Consider the following 21,112-nt stretch of genomic DNA (forward strand, 5'->3'; position numbering starts at 1 on the left):
GTGTTGGTCATCACCATCCGAGGAAAAAGACTCTCACTGTCCACCCTATCTAACCCTCTGACTATCTTATATGTCTCTATTAAGTCACCTCTCAGCCTTCTCCTCTCTAACGAAAACAACCTCAATTCCCTGAGCCTTTCCTCGTAAGACCTTCCCTCCATACCAGGCAACATCCTAGTAAATCTCCTCTGAACCCTTTCCAAAGCTTCCACATCCTTCCTATAATGTGGTGACCAGAACTGCACGCAGTACTCCAGGTGTGGCCGCACCAGAGTTATGTACAGCTGCAGCATGACCCTGTGGTTCCGAAACTCAATCCCCCTGCTTATAAAGGCTAGCACACCATATGCCTTCTTAACAGCCCTATTAACCTGGGTGGCAACTTTCAAGGATTTATGTACCTGGATGCCGAGATCTCTCTGTTCATCTACACTACCAAGAATCTTGCCATTAGCCCAGTACTCTGCATTCCTGTTACTCCTTCCAAAGTGAACCACCTCACACTTTTCCGCATTAAACTCCATCTGCCACCTCTCAGCCCAGCTCTGCAGCTTATCTATGTCCCTCTGTATCCTATAACATCCTTCAGCACTATCCACAACTCCACCGACCTTCGTGTCATCTGCAAATTTACTAACCCATCCTTCTACACCCTCTTCCAGGTCATTTATAAAAATGACAAACAGCAGTGGCCCCAAAACAGATCCTTGCGGTACACCACTAGTAACTGAACTCCAGGATGAACATTTGCCATCAACCACCACCCTCTGTCTTCTTTCAGCTAGCCAATTACTGATCCAAACCGCTAAATCACCTTCAATTCCATACTTCCTTATTTTCTGCAATCCCATTTTCTAGCACTTGCCCATTGCCTTGTATATCCTGGTCTCTACCCTACTTATCTGTATAATCTCCTCCAGCCCTATAATGCTCCTGAGATCTCTGCACTCTTCCAATTCTGGCTTGATTATGCTTCTACAGAGCATTTCAGATTATTTTCCTATTTTGAAGATACTATATAATCACAAGCCATTGTTCAACCTGCACTGCGACAGGTTCCAGGCTTGATCCCCAAAGGAGAGACCCTCAAATAGTCTCAGCACTGTTGGATAATAGAAATAAGAATTGACTAGGCCTCCTGCTCCTGATTACAATTCACTTCTTTGACTTGGAAGTGGGAATAGGCTGATTATGAAGAAATTTGGAAATGCTGATGCCCCTTTGGTTCAATTGCTGAATTTATAGAATCCCTGCAGTGCAGAAAGAGGCCATTTGGCCCATCAAGTCTGCACCGGCTCTTGCTCCAATAGAGCACCCCTGACCTAGGCCCAATCCCCCGCTCCTATCCCCGTAACCCCGCCTAACGTTTGGGCAATTTATCATGGCCAATTCACCTAACCTACACATCTTTGGGAGGAAACCGGAGCATCTGGAGGAAACCCACACAGACACAGGGAGAACGTGCAAACTTCACACAGTCACCCAAGGCTGGAATCGAACCGGGGTCCCTGGCGCTGTGCAGCAAAAGTGCTAACCACTGTGCCGCTCCAATTCAGTCGAGCATAAGAGACAAAAAGACTCCAGGATGTCCCAAGACAGCCAATGAGGCACTTTTTGAAGTGTAGTTGCTGTTGCAATCTGGGAAATGAGGCAGCCAATTTGCGCACAGCAAGCTCCAAAAAACAGCAATGAAAGAGTATGTTTAAGAAGGTGGATGGGGTGCCGATCAAATGGGCTGCTTTGTCCTGGATGGTGTCGAGCTTCTTGAGTGTTGTTGGAGCTGCATTCGTCCAGGCAAGTGGAGAGTATTCCATTACACTCCTGACTTGTGCCTTGTAGATGGTGGGCAGGCCCTGGGGAGTCAGAAGGTGAGTTACTGACTGCAGGATTCCCAGCTTCTGGTAGCCACAGTATTAATGTGGCTAGTCCAGTTCAGTTTCTGATCAATGATAAATCCCAGGATGTTGATTGTGGGGGATTCAGTGATGGCAATGCCATTGAATGTCATGGGGAGGTGCTTAGATTTTCATGTCGGAGATGGTACGTGTGTGGCGTGAATACTACTTGCCACTTGTCAGCCCAAACCTGAACATTGTCCATTTCTTGCTACATTTCTGATGAACATAGAAAATACAATGCAGAAGGAGGCCATTCGGCCCATCGAGCCTGCACCGACCCACTTAAGCCCTCACTTCCACCCTATCCCCGTAACCCAATAACCCCTCCTTACCTTTTTTGGACACAAAGGGCAATTTATCATGGCCAATCCACATAACCTGCACGTCTTTGGACTGTGGGAGGAAACCGGAGCACCCGGAGGAAACTGGGAGAACTTGCAGACTCCGCACAGACAGTGACCCAGCGGGGAATCGAACCTGGGACCCTGGCGCTGTGAAGCCACAGTGCTAACCACTATGCTACCGTGCTGCCCGCAGGTAATGATAGAGATAGAGAAATACAGCACAGAACAGGCCCTTCGGCCCACGATGTTGCGCCGAACATTTGTCCTATGTTAATCATAGAATTTTGGACAATTTTTCATGGCCAATCCACCCAACCTGCACATCTTTGGTAATGAGTTGCGAATGGTGCTGAACATTGTACAATTACTAGTGAACATCCTCACTTCTGATCTTACGATGGAAGGAAGGTCATTGATGAAGCAGCCGAAGATGGTTGGGCTCGGACACTACCCTGAGCAACTCCTGCAGTGACGCCCTGGGAGGGAGATGGTTGGCATGAGAGGTATGAATGGAACCAATGGAGGGTTTCCCCCTGATTCCTACTGACTCCAGTTTCGCGAGGGCTCCTTGATGCCATACTCGGTCAAAACGCTGCCTTGATCAAGGGCAGTCACTCTCACCTCTGGCATTCTGCTCTTTTGCCAATGTTCAGACCAAGGTTGTAATGAGGTCAGGACCTGAGTGACCCTGGTGGAAACCAAACTGAGTATCCGTGAGCAGGTAATTGCTGACTTATTCCTGCCTGATTGCATTATTGAGGACCCCCTTCCATCGCCTTGCTGAAAACAGCAGATGGATGGGACGGCAATTGGCTGGATTCGTTGTGTTGGTTTTAGTGAACTGGACGTAAAAAAGGCCCTTTGCAAACCCTCAAACTCAAAGAGGGAGAAGGTAGTGAGGAAGAAATGAAAGATGGGCCTGGGGCTGGGTTTCAAGGGGCAGGTGTCCTGGGTCTGTGGGGAGGAGGGGTATGGTTCAAACGTCCCTCTGGATTGTACGCAGTGATGATATTAAACCCCATAACAAAAGGTATCTGCCATTGAAGCATCTTGTTTATTTGTGTTGTGGTCTGATGGATGGGTGAAATAACAAAAGTCCACAATCATTGCTGAGTGTCGGCAGTTCAAACTGTAATTCGGGAAAATCAGAAACTAAATGAGGAATCATCTGTTTTGCACTGTCCCTCTGTAAACAGACAAGACGATTTAGTGAACAATCGCTCACTCAGTCGATGGCGCACACTGTAGAGACTGGCAGCTTTTCCACTCTCTGCGCTGAGATACAATCAGTCGCAATAATTCTGGGTCTTTCGCAAATCACAACAAAAGGAAAATAAAACCAACCAGAGATAAACTGGTTGCTGACGCTCTGCGGTGACTCCTGGCACAGGAGACGGCAACCTGATCCCTCAGAACCAACACAAAGGAAGAGGAGAATGTTGTTCGGACCCCTGGGGTTTGTGCCTCTGGGTCTGTTGGTGCGTGGTGGACAGATTGGGGGCGGTGCGACCAAAAATAAGCCTTTGAATCCCACACCGCAGCAAGAGCCAGTAGCGAGGGAGAGGAGTGGAGATAACAGGACCAATTTGGTGAAGGGATGGAGAGTCCGGGGGGAGGAGAGGGGATGGGGGTGTGTGAATCTTTCCATTTCCGTTTGGCAGTAGTCAGTCTTGGTGGAAGTTCCGGCCCTTGTCCGCAGAGTGCTACAACAGGTGGGCCACCTTGTCTGCTTTGACCGGAACCCTGATGTCCAGCCTGCGGGACTTGCTGTCTTTCTCCACGATCTCTAGCCTGATCTTCGCGCCCTTGGAGTCGGGCTCCCCATGCTCCACATCTTGCTCCCTCGTCATTCCCATGCCGGAACCTTCCACAGCAATGCGGAGCGTGCATCCGCGAGGCAGAAGTTCCTGTTCATAGGCAGCTGCCAGCTGGTTTACAACACGCCGCTCCACCTGGGAAAATAACATGAGGCCGTTATGAGCGGAATATATAAAATTCCATCATCAATGGTCATAATATGTGAATTTGTGCTCTATGGCCAGGCAGAAGATAGAATCATAGAACATAGAAAAATACAGCACAGAACAGGCCCTTCGGCCCACGATGTTGTGCCGAACCTTTGTCCTAGATTAAGAACAAATTAATCTCCACTCCATCATTTTACCGTAATCCCTGTACCTATCCAATGCATTCCATGCCCTAACTACTCTTTGGGTAAAGAACCTACCTCTGACATCCCCCCGATATCTTCCACCATTCACCTTAAATTTATGTCCCCTTGTAATGGTTTGTTCCACCCGGGGAAAATTGTCTGACTGTCTACTCTATCTATTCCCCTGATCATCTTATAAACCTCTATCAAGTCACCCCTCATCCTTCTCCGTTCTAATGAGAAAAGGCCTAGCACCCTCAACCTTTCCTCGTAAGACCTATTCTCCATTCCTTACTGATTGTGGTCTGTGGGTCAGAAAGTCGAGGATCCAGTTGCAGAGGGAGAAGCCAAGTCCTAGATTTTGGAGTTTTGATATGAGCTTGGCTGGGAATACGGTGTTGAAGGCGGAGCTGTAGTCATACGAGCAGGACTCAGGCACGCGAACCTGCCCTGCCATGCGTATAGACCGCAGCTGACCACCAATCTCAACACATTTTCCTGCACATTCCCCATTTTCCTTGATGTCATTAGTATCCAGAGATCTATTGATCTCTGCCTTGAACATCCATCACCCTTTGGAGTCGGGAATTCCAAAGATTCCAAAGGTTGGGTGGATTGGCCATGACAAATTGTCCAAAATTCTATGATTAACCTAGGACAAAAGTTCGGCGCAACATCGTGGGCCGAAGGGCCTGTTCTGTGCTGTATTTCTCTATCTATCTATCTTCTGAGTGAAGAAATTCCTCCTCATCTCAGTCCTCATGGTCAACCCCTCATCCTGACACTGTGACGTCTGATTCCAAGGAAACGTCCTTTCTGTATCTACTCTGCGTAGCCGCTTAACATTCTTTGAAAGTTTCAAGACGATGACCACTCATTCTTATAACCTCCAGAGAATACAGGCCCAGTCTCCTCAATCTCTCCTCATACGACAATCCAGCCACCTCAGGAATTAGTCTGGCGAAGACTTCGCTCCCTCAGTGGCAAGTATATCCTCCGTTTGGGAAGGAGTCCAAAACTATGAGCAATACTCCAGGTGTAGTTTCACCAAAACTCTATATAATTGAAGCAAGACATCTTCACTCCTGTGCTCAAACCCTCTTGCGAAGAAGGTCAACATACCGTTTGCCTTCCGAATAGCTCATTGCACCTGCATGTTAGCTTTCAGTGTCTTATGAACAAAGCCACCCGGGTCCCTCTGGACATCAACACTTTCCAATTTCTCACCATTTCCGAAATACGCTGCGTGTCTCTGAGTCCCTCCTATCAAAGGGGATAACTTCTCACTTGTCCATATTATAATCCATCTGCCATGTTCTTGGCCACTTACTAAGCGTGGAGCCTCTTTGCATTCTTCTCACAACTCACATTCCCACTTAGTTTTGTGTCATCAGCAAACTTGGAAACATTACATTTGACCCCCGTAGCCAAATCATTGATATACATTGTGAACAGCAGCTGCCCCATCAATGATTCTTGAGGCACCCCATTAGCCTGCCAACCTGCTACCTTTATTCCTTCTGTGTTTTCTGTCCAATCCATGCCACTATATTGCCCCCCGATCCCACATGGCCCAATTTTGATTACTAAGCTCTTGTGTGGGATCTTATTGAAAGCCTTCTGAAAATCCAAGTACACCACATCCAATGGTTCCCCCTTATCTCTCCCATCTTTCTTAAACAATGGGGCTAAATTTGCAATCTTTCAGTCTGCTGGGACCATCTCAGAGTCTATAGGATCTTGAAAGATGACCACCAATGCAGCCACTGTCACATCCATGACGTGAACTGGAACTCTGCAGGAGCAGGGTTTGACTGGAAGATGGGAAGTTCTTCCCTACTGTTCCTGGAGAACAGAGAGCCTCTGGAATATGTTGCCAGCCTTTGTTGATTCTATGCATCAAACCTGGGTTAGACCATACTGAGAACAGTTCTGGCCACCATATTATAAAGAGCATAAAGTAAGTAAAGTCGGCACAGTCCCAGATGATCAAAGGCTGCTTTCCCCTTTGAGGGGGAGAGCTGATTGGTGGTGATTTAACTGGAGGATCACCACACCTCAGACGTTGGGAGAGCGGGGCCTAAATGAATAACCTCAGTCAGTACGTTGATTGAACCCTCGCTGTTGGCTTCGCTCTGTATCAAATGCTTTATAAGTTCATAAGATATAGAAACAGAATTAGGCCATTTGGCCCATCGAGTCTGCTCCACCATTCTATCATGGCCTTTTGGAAGTCCGTGTACACCACATCAACAGCATTACCCTCGTCAATCCTCTTTGTTATCTCATTAAAAAATTCTAGTTAAACACAATTTTCCCGTAACAAATCCATGTTGCTTTCCTTCATTAACCCACCATTTGTCCGTATGACCGATAATTGTTTGGAGATGTTTCCCCGTCACCGAGGTTAAACTGGCTGGGCTGTACTTGCTGGGCTTTTATTTACCCCCCCTTTTTTGAACAAAGGGTACAACATCTCCAATTCTCCAAGCCTCTGGCACCACCCCTTAGTCTAAGGCGGAAAAGTTATGGTCAGTGAGTTTGCGATTCCCACTCACTTCCCTCAGTATCCTTGGATGCATCTCACCCAGTCCCAGTGTCTTATCAACTTTCAGCACAGACAGCCTCTTCGTCTTATCCCCCATCACTTGTAAACCCTTCTGGTGTCTGAATTTCCTCCTCTGTCACCATGGGTCTGTCTTCCTTGGTAAAGGCGGATGTAAAGTATTAATTTAAAACCTCAGCCACGCCCCCCTAACTCGTGTAAATCCCCTTTTAGTTTCCTAATTGGCCCTCCTCCCCCTTTTACTATTTATACACCTTACGAATGGTTAGGATCTGGTATTCACTGCATGACAGGATGGTGGAAACAGGTTGAATGGAAGCCTTCAAAAGGGAATCAGGTAAACATCGGGAAGAGCAAATCCTGCAGGGATATGGGAAAAGAATGGGATTAACTGGGTTGCTCTTTCAGAAGGTTTTGTTTTAGTTAGGGCATCATGGTCGGCACAGGCTTGAAGGGCCGAAGGGCCTGTTCCTGTGCTGTACTTTTCTGTGTTTCTTTCCAAGAGCTGGCACAGACTTGATGGGCCAAATGGCCTTCTTCTGTACTGGACTATTCCAAGTCTCCCAATCCCCTTCCATCCCAGTTACTGTATATCGAGGAACTGACACTCTAGCAGACCTCTGGCATATTTAGCTTCTTGTCATTTCCCGGTCTGGCTGAGCTGACTGTAGCGGAGGAGAAGCTTGCTGTATTATTCACTGTGATGTATGACATATTCATATTTAATCTGCTTTATTTACAGAAGCCGTGATTTATGGTTGACACTGCCCCATAATCTCCCGCTGGCCCCCAGCCTCACCTCGTGCTTGATGGATCTTGCTCCGTAGTGCAAATTGTATCCTTCCGCCAGTACATCCATCACCTCCTGGTCCCACTGCAGGTTGATATCGTGTCGTTGCTTGGCCTAGAGGGAAATGAAAGACATTTCAGTGCTGTTCGTTTACTGGATTTACTACGCAGCCACTCAAAATCCCTTCTTTAAAAAAAACACAAGAGAGTTTGCAACCAGCTCCTCTTGATGGGCCTCCAGTGAGTACAGCAGCGAGCTGGGCTCACTAGAAAGTTTTGCATGCAACGTTAAAAGTCTCATTCTTTCTTTCAAAGCCCTCCACTGCATTGCCCCTCTCTCGCTGTAACCTCCTCCAGCCTAAACACATGCCCTCCTCAAATTCGTCTCCCCTCGGCAACCCTGATTTTAATGACTCCACCACTGGTGGTCGAGTCTTCAGTTGCCTGGTTCCGAAACTCTGGAATTCCCCCCCCTAAACCACTCTTCTCCTTTGAGTCTCACCTCAAAAGCTGCCTTTGCTCAGCTTTCCTGGTATATTCCGATGTGGCATAGTGTCAGATTCTGTCAATCACCCTTCTGTGAAGCATCGTGGATCATTCTACAATGTTAAAGGTGCTATTTAAATGCATACTGTTGCTGACTGTTAATAATCCTGGGTGGGGAATTAGGGGAGCTGCTGTTACTGGGGTGACCGCGGGAGCCAGGGAGCAGAAAGGCAGACAGATTTCCTGCTTCTCCGTGCACGCCAATGATCTCTGTGCACACAGTGAATGTGCTAAAACTGTATCTCGGCAGATTCACTTCCAACAGCACCGTCCAAACCCACGACCACTATCATCTAGAAGGACAAGGGCAGCAGATACCTGGGAACCCCACCCACCTGGAGATTCCCCTCCAAGTCACTTACCACCCTGGCTTGGAAGTGTATCGCCGTTCCTTCACTGTCGCTGGGGGATAATCCTGGAACTCCCTCCCTAACAGCACAGTGGATGTGCCTACACCACATGGACTGCAGCGGTTCAAGAAGGCAGGAAATAGGAACAGGAGTAGTCCATATGGTTTACTGAGTCTGCCCTGCCATTTAATACAATTATGGTTGATCTTGGGCTTCATCTCCACTTTCCCCATATCCCCAATTCCATGACACATCAAAAGTCTCCCTGTCCCACAGCCTGAAATGTATTGAACGGCGGAGCATCCACAACGCTCCGGGGTCGAGAATTCCAAAGATTCACAACCCTCGGAGTGAGGAAATGTCTCCCCATCTTGGTCCTAAATGATCGGCCCCCAATCCCGAGACTGTGACCCCGTGTTTTAGATTCCCCGACCAGCAGGAACAATCTCTCCGCCTCCCCCACCCCCTGTCAAACCCCCTCAGAATCTGGAATGTTTCACTCAGATCATCATCATTCTTCTAAACCCCAGAGAATCTAAACCCCATTTACTCAGCCTCTCATCACCTCACCCCACGGACCAACCTCATGAACCTTCGCTGTCCCGACTCCAAGACATTTCCACAATGCGGAGACCAAAACTGCGCCCAGTGTTCCAGATGTGGTCTCACCGAAACCCTGGACAACTGGAGCAAAACCTCGTCATTCTTGTTCTCCAATCCCCTTCCAATAAAGACCAACATGCCATTTGTCTTCCTAATTGCTTGCTGCACCTGTAAAGTTTCTGTGTTCCTTATACAAGCACACACAACTCTCTCTGAACAGCGACACTCACAAGTTCCTCGCTTTTGGAAAATAAATCTTTTTTTATTCTTACGACCAAACTTCACAGTTCCCCACATTGTACCCCATCTGCTATCTTGTTCCCACTCACTTAACCTGCCAATATGCATAGGGGCAGCACGGTAGCATTGTGGTTAGCACAATCGCTTCACAGCTCCAGGGTCCCAGGTTCAATTCCGGCTTGGGTCACTGTCTGTGCGGAGTCTGCACATCCTCCCCGTGTGTGCGTGGGTTTCCTCCGGGTGCTCCGGTTTCCTCCCACAGTCCAAAGATGTGCAGGTTAGGTGGATTGGCCATGATAAATTGCCCTTGGTGTCCAAAATTGCCCTTAGTGTTGGGTGGGGTTACTGGGTTATGGGGATAGGGTGGAGGTGTTGACCTTGGGTAGGGTGCTCTTTCAGAGCCGGTGCAGACTCGATGGGCTGAATGGCCTCCTTCTGCACTGTAAATTCTATGAAAATCTATGAACATAGGAATTAGGAGCAGAAGTATGCAATTCAGCCCTTTCGATTTACAGCCCTTTGATTTACAGATGCACCACAGAAAGCATCCTATCTGGCTGCATCACAGCCTGGTATGGCAACTGCTCGGCCCAGGACTGCAAGAAACTTCAGAGAGTCGTGAACACCGCTCAGTCCATCACGTGAACACGCCTTCCATCCATTGACTCTGTCTACCCCAGTGTTCTTCAAAGTCGGGGGCACGACCCGCGGGTGGGTCGCAGGCGGGTGTCGGGAGAGTCGCGGAGCTGTTGTCCGCGGCGCTCCCGATAGCGCAAATCCCCGCGCAGCAGCCGGCTTTTCATAAGTTTTACAAGTTCTGTAGTGGTTTTTATTCATTTTATTTTTATTTTTAAAATTTATTTCATTCATATTATTTTTTAAAAACTAGTTTGGGGTGGTTTTATTCATTTATTTTACTCATTTTCTTTTACAAGTTCGGAGGGTGGGGGGGTTTATTTGATCAAATTTTACAGGAAAAAAATTCAGAACTTTGGACAGATGGAGACTCTATACCAGGGGTGGGCAAACTTTTCCGTGCAAGGGCTACATTCAGAAATTCACCATTTTAAAGGGCAGCAGAGTATATTAAGCAAAATAATTAATATTTAAAATAGCCAAAATAAAAGGTTTTTAAAGGAAAAAAAAGCAATTAATTTTTATTAATTAATATTTTAAAGTAGAAACTTCACATGAAACACATGTTGTGCCGAGCAATGATCACCCTACTCAAGTCAACGTATCCACGCTATACCAGTAACCCAACAGCACCCCCCCCCCATTAACCTTAATATTTGTTTTTTTTTAATGACTTGATCTTGGTGGGCTGCATAAAGACCTTTGGCGGGCCGCATGCGGCCTGCGGGCCGTAGTTTGCCCACCCCTGCTCTATACTTTCCGACACAGGAAGGCTTCACCTTCATCCAACAGGTTCCATTGGAGGAGCGTGTCCGAGGGCCAAAGGGACCCAAAACCATTTCCTCCATTTTTGTCAGCAGCAAACAAGGTAAGAGAAAATGGTGGGTCGCGCAGGTTGGCCGGCGTGAGTCGCGAAGGTCGGCCGGCGTGGGTCGCGAAGGTCGGCCGGCGTGGGTCGCGAAGGTCGGCCGGCGTGGGTCGCGAAGGTCGGCCGGCGTGGGTCGCGAAGGTCGGCCGGCGTGGGTCGCGAAGGTCGGCCGGCGTGGGTCGCGAAGGTCGGCCGGCGTGGGTCGTGAAGGTCGGCCGTCGTGGGTCACGAAGGTTGGCTGGGTTGGGTCCCGAAGGTCGGCCGGCGTGGGTCGCGAAGGTCGGCCGGCGTGGGTCGCGAAGGTCGGCCGGCGTGGGTCGCGAAGGTCAGCCGGCGTGGGTCGCGAAGGTCGGCCGGCGTGGGTCGCGAAGGTCGGCCGGCGTGGGTCGCGATGGTCGGCCGTCGTGGGTCACGAAGGTCGGCTGGGTTGGGTCCCGAAGGTCGGCCGGTTGGTAAAAATGGGTCCCCGGAAATAAAGTTTGAAGAACACTGGTCTACACCTCCCGCTGCCTGGGGAAAGTGGGCAACATAATCAAAGACTCCTCCCACCCGGCTTACTCACTCTTCCAACTTCTTCCATTGGGCAGGAGATACAGAAATCTGAGAACACGCACAAACAGATTCAAAAACAGCTTCTTCCCCGCTGTTACCAGACTCCTGAATGACCCTCTTATGGACTGAACTGATCTCTCCGCACATCTTCCTTACTGAGTAGTACTACACTCCGTATGCTTCACCCGATATCTGTGTCTGTGTAGTTACATTGTGTATTTATGTATGTCCTATCTTTTTCATGTATGGAACAATCTGTCTGGACTGTAAGCGGAACAACACTTTTCACTGTACCTCAGCAAATGTGACAATAAACCCAAATCCAATCCAATCCAGCCTGCTCCGCCATTCAATCAGATCATGGCCGATCTCTCCTGCTCTCAAATCCACCTCCCTGCCTCTTCCCCATATCCCTTTAACCCATTTTAAAATTCAGAAATATATTTATCTCCTTCTTGAAACCATTTAGTGACTCAGATTCCACCACACAGCGAGTTCCACAAATTCACCACCCTCTGCGAGAAGTAGTTCCTCCTCGTCTCAGTTCTAAATCTATCGCCTCTCAACCTATATTTGTGACCTCTCATTCTAGATTGCCCCACAAGGGGGAACAATTGGTCCACGTTTACTTTATCAATCCCTTTTAGTATCTTATATCCGCGATCAGATCCCCTCTCATCCTTCTAAACTCTAATGAGAATAAGCCCAAATTGTTTAATCTCTCTTCATACGTCAACCCTTTCATCCCCAGAATCAATCTGGTGAACCTCCTCTGAACTGCCTCCAATGCCACCTCATCCTTCCTCAAATAAGGAGACCAAAACTGGACACAATACTCCAGATGTGGTCTCACCAGCACCCTATATAAATGCAACAACACTTTTTGACTTTTACATTCATAAGGACATAAGAACTAGGAGCAGGAGTAGGCCATCTGGCCCCTCGAGCCTGCTCCGTAATTCAATGAGATCATGGCTGATCTTTTGTGGACTCAGCTCCACTTTCCGGCCCGAACGCCATAACCCTGAATCCCTTTATTCTTCAAAAAACTATCTATCTCTATCTTAAAAACATTTAATGAAGGAGCCTCAACTGCTTCACTGGGCAAGGAATTCCATAGATTCACAACCCTTTGGGTGAAGAAGTTCCTCCTGAGCTCAGTCCTAAATCTGCTTCCCCTTATTTTGAGGCTATGCCCCCTAGTTCTGCTTTCACCCGCCAGTGGAAACAACCTGCCCGCATCTATCCTATCTATTCCCTTCATAATTTTATATGTTTCTATAAGATCCCCCCTCATCCTTCTAAATTCCAACGAGTACAGTCCCAGTCTACTCAACCTCTCCTCGTAATCCAACCCCTTCAGCTCTGGGATTAACCTAGTGAATCTCCTCTGCACACCCTCCAGCGCCAGTACGTCCTTTCTCAGATAAGGAACACAATACTCCAGGTGTGGCCTCACTAACACCTTATACAATTGCAGCATAACCTCCCTAGTCTTAAACTCCATCCCTCTAGCAATGAAGGACAAAATTCCATTTGCCTTCTTAATCACCTGTTGCACCTGTTAAACCAACTTTTTGTGACTCATGCACTAGCACACCCAGGTCTCTCTGCACAGCAGCTTGTTTTAATATTTTATCGTTTAAATAATAATCCCGTTTGCTGTTATTCCAAAATGGATAACCTCATATTTGTCAACATTGTATTCCATCTGCCAGACACTAGCCCATTCACTTAACCTATCCAAATTCCTCTGCAGACTTCCAGTATCCTCTGCACTTTTTGCTTTACCACTCACCTTAGTGTCGTCTGCAAACTTGGACACATTGCCCTTGGTCCCCAACTCCAAATCATCTATGTAAATTGTGAACAATTGTGGGCCCAACACTGATCCCTGAGGGACACCACTAGCTACTGATTGCCAACCAGAGAAACACCCATTAATCCCCACTCTTTGCTTTCTATTAATTAACCATTCCTTTATCCATGCTACTACTTTACCCTTAATGCCATGCATCTTTATCTTATGCAGCAACCTTTTGTGTGGCACATCAATTGGCTCCCCATTATCGACCGCACTGGTAATGTCCTCAAAAAATTCCACGAAATTAGTTAGGCACAACCTGCCCTTCATGAACCCATGCTGCGTCTGCCCAATGGGACAATTTCCATCCAGATGCCTCGCAATTTCTTCCTTGATGATAGATTCCAGCATCTCCCCTACTACCGAAGTTAAGCTCACTGGCCTATAATTACCCGCTTTCTCCCTACCTCCTTTTTTAAACAGTGGTGTCATGTTTGCCAATTTCCAATCCGCTGGGACCACCCCAGAGTCTAGTGAATTTTGGTAAATTATCACGAGTGCATTTGCAATTTCCCTAGCCTTCCATTTGCCTTTTTTAAAAAAGTATTTTCATTAAGGTTTTGCAGAATTTTCATAATAAAACAGCAGTAACCATAATAACAAAACAAACTAGAGTGAACATTAACAGTGTAAAAAGAGAATATACAATAACAATTAAATAGACATTACCCCACGCGACCCAGTCTTCCCACACCATCCCAATGAAGCATTCACCCCCCCCCCCATACGGATTGCTGCTGCTGCTGACATTTACATTTCCCCCGAGAAAGTGGACGAACGGCTGCCACCTCCGAGAGACCCCGAGCGTAGACCCTCTTAAGGCAAACTTTATTTTCTCGAGGCTGAGAAACCCAGCCATGTCGGTAACCCAAGTCTCTACACTCGGGGGCTTCGAGTCTCTCCACATTAATAAAATCCATCTCCGGGCTACTAGGGAGGCAAAGGCCAAGACGTCGGCCTCTATCGCCCCCTGAACTCCCGGGTCTTCTGACACTCCAAAGATCGCTATCTCTGGACTCGGCACTACCCGTGTGTTAAGCACCTTGGACATTGCCCTCGTGAACCCTTGCCAGAACTCGCTAAGCTCCGGGCATGCCCAAAACATGTGGACATGGTTTGCAGGGCTGCCCTTGCACCTCATACAACTATCTTCTATCCCAAAAAACTTGCTCATTCTCGCTGCCGTCATATGTGCCCTGTGGACCACCTTAAATTGAATTAGACTGAGCCTGGCACATGATGAGGAGGAATTAACCCTGCCCAGGACCTCTGCCCACAGACCCGCTTCCAACTCCTCACCTAGCTCCTCCTCCCACTTTCCCTTGAGCTCCTCCACCGGGGTTTCCTCTGCCTCCTGTAGTTCCTGGTAGATATCCAACACCCTCCCCTCCCCCACCCAGGTGCCGGAGACCACCCTGTCCTGTATCCTCAGTGGCGGCAGCATCGGAAAGGCCACTACCTGTTTTTTCAGGAAGGCTCGTACTTGCAGATATTTAAAGGCGTTTCCTGGCGGCAGATTAAATTTGTCCTCTAGCGCCTTCAAACTAGGAAAGCTTCCGTCTATGAACAGACCTCCCATCCTTCTGATGCCTACCCTCTGCCAGCTCTGGAACCCACCATTCATCCTACCCGGGACAAACCTATGATTATTGCATATCGGGGTCCAGACCGACGCTCCCTCCACCCTCTAGTACCTCCTACACTGTCCCCAGATCCGCAGTGTCGCCACCACCACCGGACTTGTGGAGTAACGGGTCGGTGAGAACGGCAAAGAAGCCGTTATCAAAGCTCCTAGACTAGTACCTTTACATGGCGCCGCCTCTAGCTGCTCCCACGCCGCCGCCCCCCATCGCCCACTTCCTAATCATAGCTACATTGGCCGCCCAGTAGTACTTGCGAAAGTTCGGCAGCGCGAACCCCCCCCCCCCCCCCTCCCGACTGCGCTTCAACAGCGATCCCCTTACTCGCGGGGTCTTATTCGCCCACACAAAGCCCGTAATGATCCTACTCACCCGCTAAGAAAAGGCCTTAGGGGTGAAGATGGGGAGGCACTGAAAGACAAACAAAATTCTGGGGAGGACAGTCATTTTCACGGTCTGCACCCTCCCTGCCAGTGACAGCGGGAGAATGTCCCACCTTTTAACGTCCCCTTCCATTTGCTCCACCAACCGGTTCAGGTTGAGCCTGTGCAGAGCATCCCATTTCCTGGCCACCTGTATACCCAGGTAACGAAAACTTTTCTCTACCACCCTGAGTGGCAGCTCTTTCAGTCTCTCCTCCTGCCCCCTGGCCTGGATCACAAACAACTCGCAGTTTGTACCCTGAAAAACTACCAAAATCCCTCAGGATCCGCAGAACCTCCCCCACCCCCTCCACAGGGTCCGAAATGTACAGGAGCAAATCATCCGCGTATAGCGAGACCCGATGTTCCACCCACCCCCCCCAAACCAGTCCCCGCCAGTTCCTCTAGGCTCTCCGCGCCATAGCTAGTGGTTCTATAGCTCGGGCAAATAGTAACGGGAGAGGGGACACCCCTGCCTCGTTCCCCGGTGAAGCTCGAAGTACCCCAACCTCAGCCGGTTTGTACATACACTTGCTACAGGCGCCTGGTACAGCAATTTCACCCAGCCAATAAAGCCCTCACCAAACCCGAACCTCCCCAGCGTTTCCCAGAGGTACTCTCACTCCACCCGGTCAACGGCTTTCTCTGCGTCCATCGCTGTTACCACCTCTGCCTCCCCTCCCCTCCCTCTGAGGGCATCATAATAATATACAAAAGCCTCCGGACATTGGTACTGAGTTGTCTGCCTTTAACAAACCCAGTCTGGTCTTCCTCTATCACCCCTGGGACGCAATCCTCAATTCTTGTGGCCAGAATCTTAGCCAGCAATTTGGCATCCACGCTAAAAGCAAAATTGGCTTGTATGACCTGCAATGTTCCGGGTCCTTCCCTTGTTTAAGAATGAGTGAGATCAAAGCCTGTGACATTGTTGGGGGGAGGGTTCCTTTCTCTCTGGCCTCATTGAAGGTCCTCATCAGAAGTGGGCTCCATATTTCCGAAAATTTATTGTAGAATTCTACCTGGTAACCGTCCGGCCCCGGGCACGCTCCATGCCCTCTATACCCTTGACAATCTCCTCCAATTCAATCGGGGCCCCAGCCCCTCCACCAGGTCCTCTTCCACCTTTGAAAACCTCAACTGGTCCAAAAATTGCCTCATCCCTTCCACTCCCATCGGGGGCTCCGACTCGTATAGTTTACTATAGAATTCCTTAAAGACTCCGTTCACCCCCCCCCCCCCCCCCGATCCAAAACCGTGTTACCCTCCTTATTCTTTACTCCCCCGATTTCCGTGGCCGCCTCCCTCTTTCGCAGTTGGTGTGCCAGCATTCTACTGGCTTTCTCCCCGTACTCATAGACTGCCCCCCTTGCCTTCTGTGGGCTACCGCTTTCCCTGTGGTCAGCAGATCAAACTCCGCCTGCAGACTCCGCCGCTCCCTCCGTAGGGGGTCTCCGCGTATCTCCTGTCCACTCGGAGTATCTCCTCCACCAGTCTCTTCCTCTCGGCTCTTTCTCTCTTTTCCCTATGGGATCGAATTGAGATGAGTTCCCCTCTGACAACTGCCTTCAGAGCCTCCCAGACCGTTGCCGCTGGTACCTCACCCGTATCGATTGTTTCCAGGTAATCCTGGATGTTCCTGCTAATCCGCCCGCAAACATCTTCATCCGCCAGCAGCCCCACATCCAGTCTCCAGAGTGGGCGATGCCCTCTCTCCTCACTAAGCCGCAGGTCCACCCAGTGCGGGGCATGGTCCGAGACTGTGATTGCTGAGTATTCTGTCCCCAACACCTTTGGGATTAACACCCTGCTCAAGGCAAAGAAGTCTATGCGGGAATAAACCTTATGAACGTGGGAGAAAAAAGAGAACTCGTTCGCTCTCGGCCGCGTGAACCTCCAGGGATCCCCCCCCACCCCCACCCCCCTCAATCTGCTCCATAAAACCCTTCAGTTCCTTAGCCACTGCTGGTCGTTTCCCTGTCCTGGACTTCGACCGGTCCAGCTCGGGGTCGATGACTGTGTTAAAGTCTCCCCCCATAATCAGGTGGTGTGACTCTAAGTCCGGGATTTTGCCCAGCATGCGTCTCATAAATTCCACATCATCCCAATTCAGAGTGTAGACGTTCACAAACATCACCCGGACCCTGCCCCACTTTCCACTCACCCATTATATACCTGTCCCCCTTATCTGCCACAATTCTCCCAGCCTCAAATGCCACACCCTTACTGATCAGAATTGCTACCCGCCTGGTCTTCGAATCCAGCCCTGAATGGAACACCTGGCCTACCCATCCCTTTCTCAATCTTGTGTGATCTGTGAGCTTTAAATGTGTCTCCTGAAGCATTGCTACGTCAGCCTTTAACCCCTTTAGATGCGAGAACACACACGCTCTTTTGACCGACCCATTCAAACCCCTCACATTCCACGTGATCAGCCTGGACAGGGGGCTAACCACCACCCCCCCCCCCCCCCCCACCCCTCCACTGCCGACTAGCCATCACCCTTTCTCGACCAACCTTGAGCCTGCGCCCTTCGCTCCCTCGAGCGCCCCCACAGGGAGCCCCCGCCCCTTAATTGGTACCCCAAAATTGATACATCCTCTGTCAGCAAAGCAGCATTCCCCCCCCCCCCCCCCACTCCCCCCCCAAACAGTCCCGCGACCCAAACCCCCCCCGCCAGCTGGGCACTTGCTCACCCCCCACTATGCTCCCGAGAGTCAGCTGACCTATGCTGACCCCGGTAGCTCCCGCCCCTGGCGCCGATAAGACTGTCGCTCATTGTCCGGACCCCTCTCCCCACGTGAATGAACCAATTAAACTACTTCTCCAGCCCCAGTGAGTAAATAGTAATACGAAACAAAACATAAACAGAAGACACTAACATTGCCCCTTGAGGAGACACTTGTTGAACCAAGGCTCCAACTTCCAGAAAATTTGCACTAAGTACAGGTCCCCCTACCCCCTCCGTATCTCAACTTGCCGAAAACACTGCACCCTCCAGCCACCACCACAGCCCTGACACACACCCAACATTGCATACAATCTTATATTAGAAACGGTACCGTGTTACCCAGCCCCACTGCCACATTCCACCAAATCTTAACTGTCCTTTAATTCGAGTCCAGCTTTTCTTGTTTGACGAATGACCACGCCTCGTCCGGCGTCTCAAAATAGTGATGCCGTTCCTTGTACGTGACCCATAGCCTCGCTGGGTGTAGCATCCCAAATTTCACACCCTTGCTGAAGAGGGTCACCTTCACCCGGATGAATCCAGCACTCCTCTTGACCAGCTCCGCACCCAGGTCCTGGTAGGTGTGTATCATGCTGTTCTCCCACCTGCTGCTCCATTCTTTTTTTGCCCACCACAAGACAAGTTCCTTGTTCGAGAAGCGATGAAATCTCACCACCATGGCCCTCTGCGGTTCATTCGCCTTGGGCTTCCTTGCGAGGGCTCTGTGCGCCCCGTCCAGCTCCAGGGGTCGAGTGAATACCCCCGTCCCTATCAGCGTCTCCAGCATCTTGGACACAAATGCTTCTGCATCCGACCCCTCCACACCTTCGGGGAGGCCCACAATTCTCAGGTTCTGTCTCCCGGACCTATTTTCTAGGTCCTCCAGCCTCCCCTGCTAGTTCTTGTGGAGGTCATCCTGCGCCTCCACCTTAAGGGCCAATACGACCAACTCGTCCTCATGGTCGGATAGCTTTTTCTCCATCTCCTTAATCGCTTTCCCTTGTGTTGCCTGAGTTGCGATCATTTGGTCTATTGATGCCTTCATCGAGGCCAGCATGTCCTTTTTAAGATCAGCAAACCAGCCCCTAAGGAACTCCAGTTGCTCCTGTGCCCACTGCGCCCATGGACCCTGGTCTATACCGGCCGCCATGCCGTGCCTCGGCGCCCGCTCCGCGCGCTTCTGTCTGCTGGGACTTAAACGCTTCACCCAGCCACTCCTGGCCCAGCTATCCATACAACAGAGAGGGAATCCTTTTGGCAGTGTTCACTTCACCAATCTGCCCCAAAAAGTCCATGGAAACTCCTGAAAAAGGTCCGAGAGTCCGTTCCAGACGGGAGCTGCCGAACATGTGACCTACTCTCCATGGCCGCCACCGGAAGTCTCGTCGCCGCTTCTTCAATGTCCATTTGCCTTTTAATTACGTACATATTTCTTTGCAACCTCTCGGTGTCCTTCCATAGCTCACCTTTCCACCTAGTTTGGTATCAGCAACATACCTAGACATATTTCTCTCGGTCTCTTCATGTAAGTAGTTGATATAGATTGTAAATAGCTGTAGCCCCAGACTGACCGTTGCAGCACTCCACCAGTCACAGAGTGCCAACTTGAAAATATTCCATTTATGCCCACTCTCTGCTTCCTATCCATTAACTAATGCTCTACCCCCAACTCCAAGAGCCCTCATCTTGCCTATTAACCTTTTGTGTGACATCAATTGAATGCTTTTGGAAATCCAGGTATACTACATCTACTGGTTCACCTTTATCTAACCTACTAGCTACATCCTCAAAAATCTCTGATAAATTTGTCAAACAAGATTTTGCTTCAGTAACACCACATTGATTTCTTCTAATCATACCATATTTTTCCAAATGCATTAAGACCTCATTAATAATAAGATTCCAGCATTTTCTTCAAAACTGATGTTTGGCTAATTGGTCTGTGGTTCACCGCTTTCACTTCCATTCTGGAAGTTTGGCAACTTCCGATCTGTTGGGACAATTCCTGAATCGAACAAATTTTGGAGAATCATAAGTGGCTCACCACACCTTCTCAAGGGCATTTAGGGATGTGCAATAAACACCCACATCCCAAGAATGAATAAAACAATACTCTTGCAGCTAGTCTGCAACTTCTGCAGAGACACTTTTTCAGTGAGTGAGTGAAAACAACCTCTCTCTAAACGTCAGCAAGGCCAAGAAGCGGAGCATCGACTTTAAGAAGCGTAACACGACCTTCTCCACCCCCTGTCTTCAATGGCTCCGAAGTGGAGATGGTCGATAGCTTTAAGTTCCCGGGGGTCACCATCACCAACAGCCTGTCCTGGTCCACTCACGTTGATGCAACAGTCAAGAAAGCCCAATAACGTCTCTACTTCCTACGGAAGCTAAAGAAATTTGGCATGTCTGCATCGACTCTCACAAACGTCTACAGATGTGCCATAGAGAGCATCCTATCCGGCTGCATCACAGCTTGGTATGGCAACTGCTCGGCCCAAGATCGCAAGAAACTGCAGAGTGTGATGAATTCAGCCCAACGCATCACACAAGCTTGCCACCCCCACATTGATTCTGTCTACACCTCCCACTGCCTCAGGAAGGCATGATGTGGAGATGCCGGCGTTGGACTGGGGTGAGAACAGTAAGAAGTCTGACAACACCAGGTTAAAGTCCAACAGGTTTGTTTCAAACACTAGCTTTCGGAGCACTGCTCCTTCCTCAGGTGAATGAAGAGGTATGTTCCAGAAACATGTATATCGACAAAGTCAAAGATGCAAGACGATACTTTGAATGTGAGCCTTTGCAGGCAATTAAGTCGTTATAGGCCCAAATGGAGCAGGTTAAAGAGGTGTGAATTCAGGACAGTTGGTAGGATTTTGCAAGCCAAGGCCAGATAGTGGGGGTGGGGGGTGAA

At 49.3% G+C, this 21,112-nt stretch overlaps 1 protein-coding gene across 1 annotated transcript in view; it reads right to left on the minus strand.

Annotated features, from left to right (window-relative positions):
- Positions 1 to 3,277: 3,277 nt before the first annotated feature.
- clpb (caseinolytic mitochondrial matrix peptidase chaperone subunit B) overlaps positions 3,278 to 21,112 on the minus strand; it is a 185,513-nt gene continuing 167,678 nt past the window's right edge. The window contains exons 15-16 of the mRNA XM_038818471.1: positions 7,760 to 7,864; positions 3,278 to 4,194 (exon numbers count right to left, since the gene is read on the minus strand). Of these exons, the coding sequence (XP_038674399.1) occupies positions 3,946 to 4,194; positions 7,760 to 7,864 (354 nt within the window). The 3' untranslated portion in view covers positions 3,278 to 3,945. The remainder of the gene's footprint in view (positions 4,195 to 7,759; positions 7,865 to 21,112) is intronic.

Source organism: Scyliorhinus canicula, chromosome 14, assembly GCF_902713615.1.
Source record: "Scyliorhinus canicula chromosome 14, sScyCan1.1, whole genome shotgun sequence".
NCBI lineage: Eukaryota > Metazoa > Chordata > Chondrichthyes > Carcharhiniformes > Scyliorhinidae > Scyliorhinus > Scyliorhinus canicula.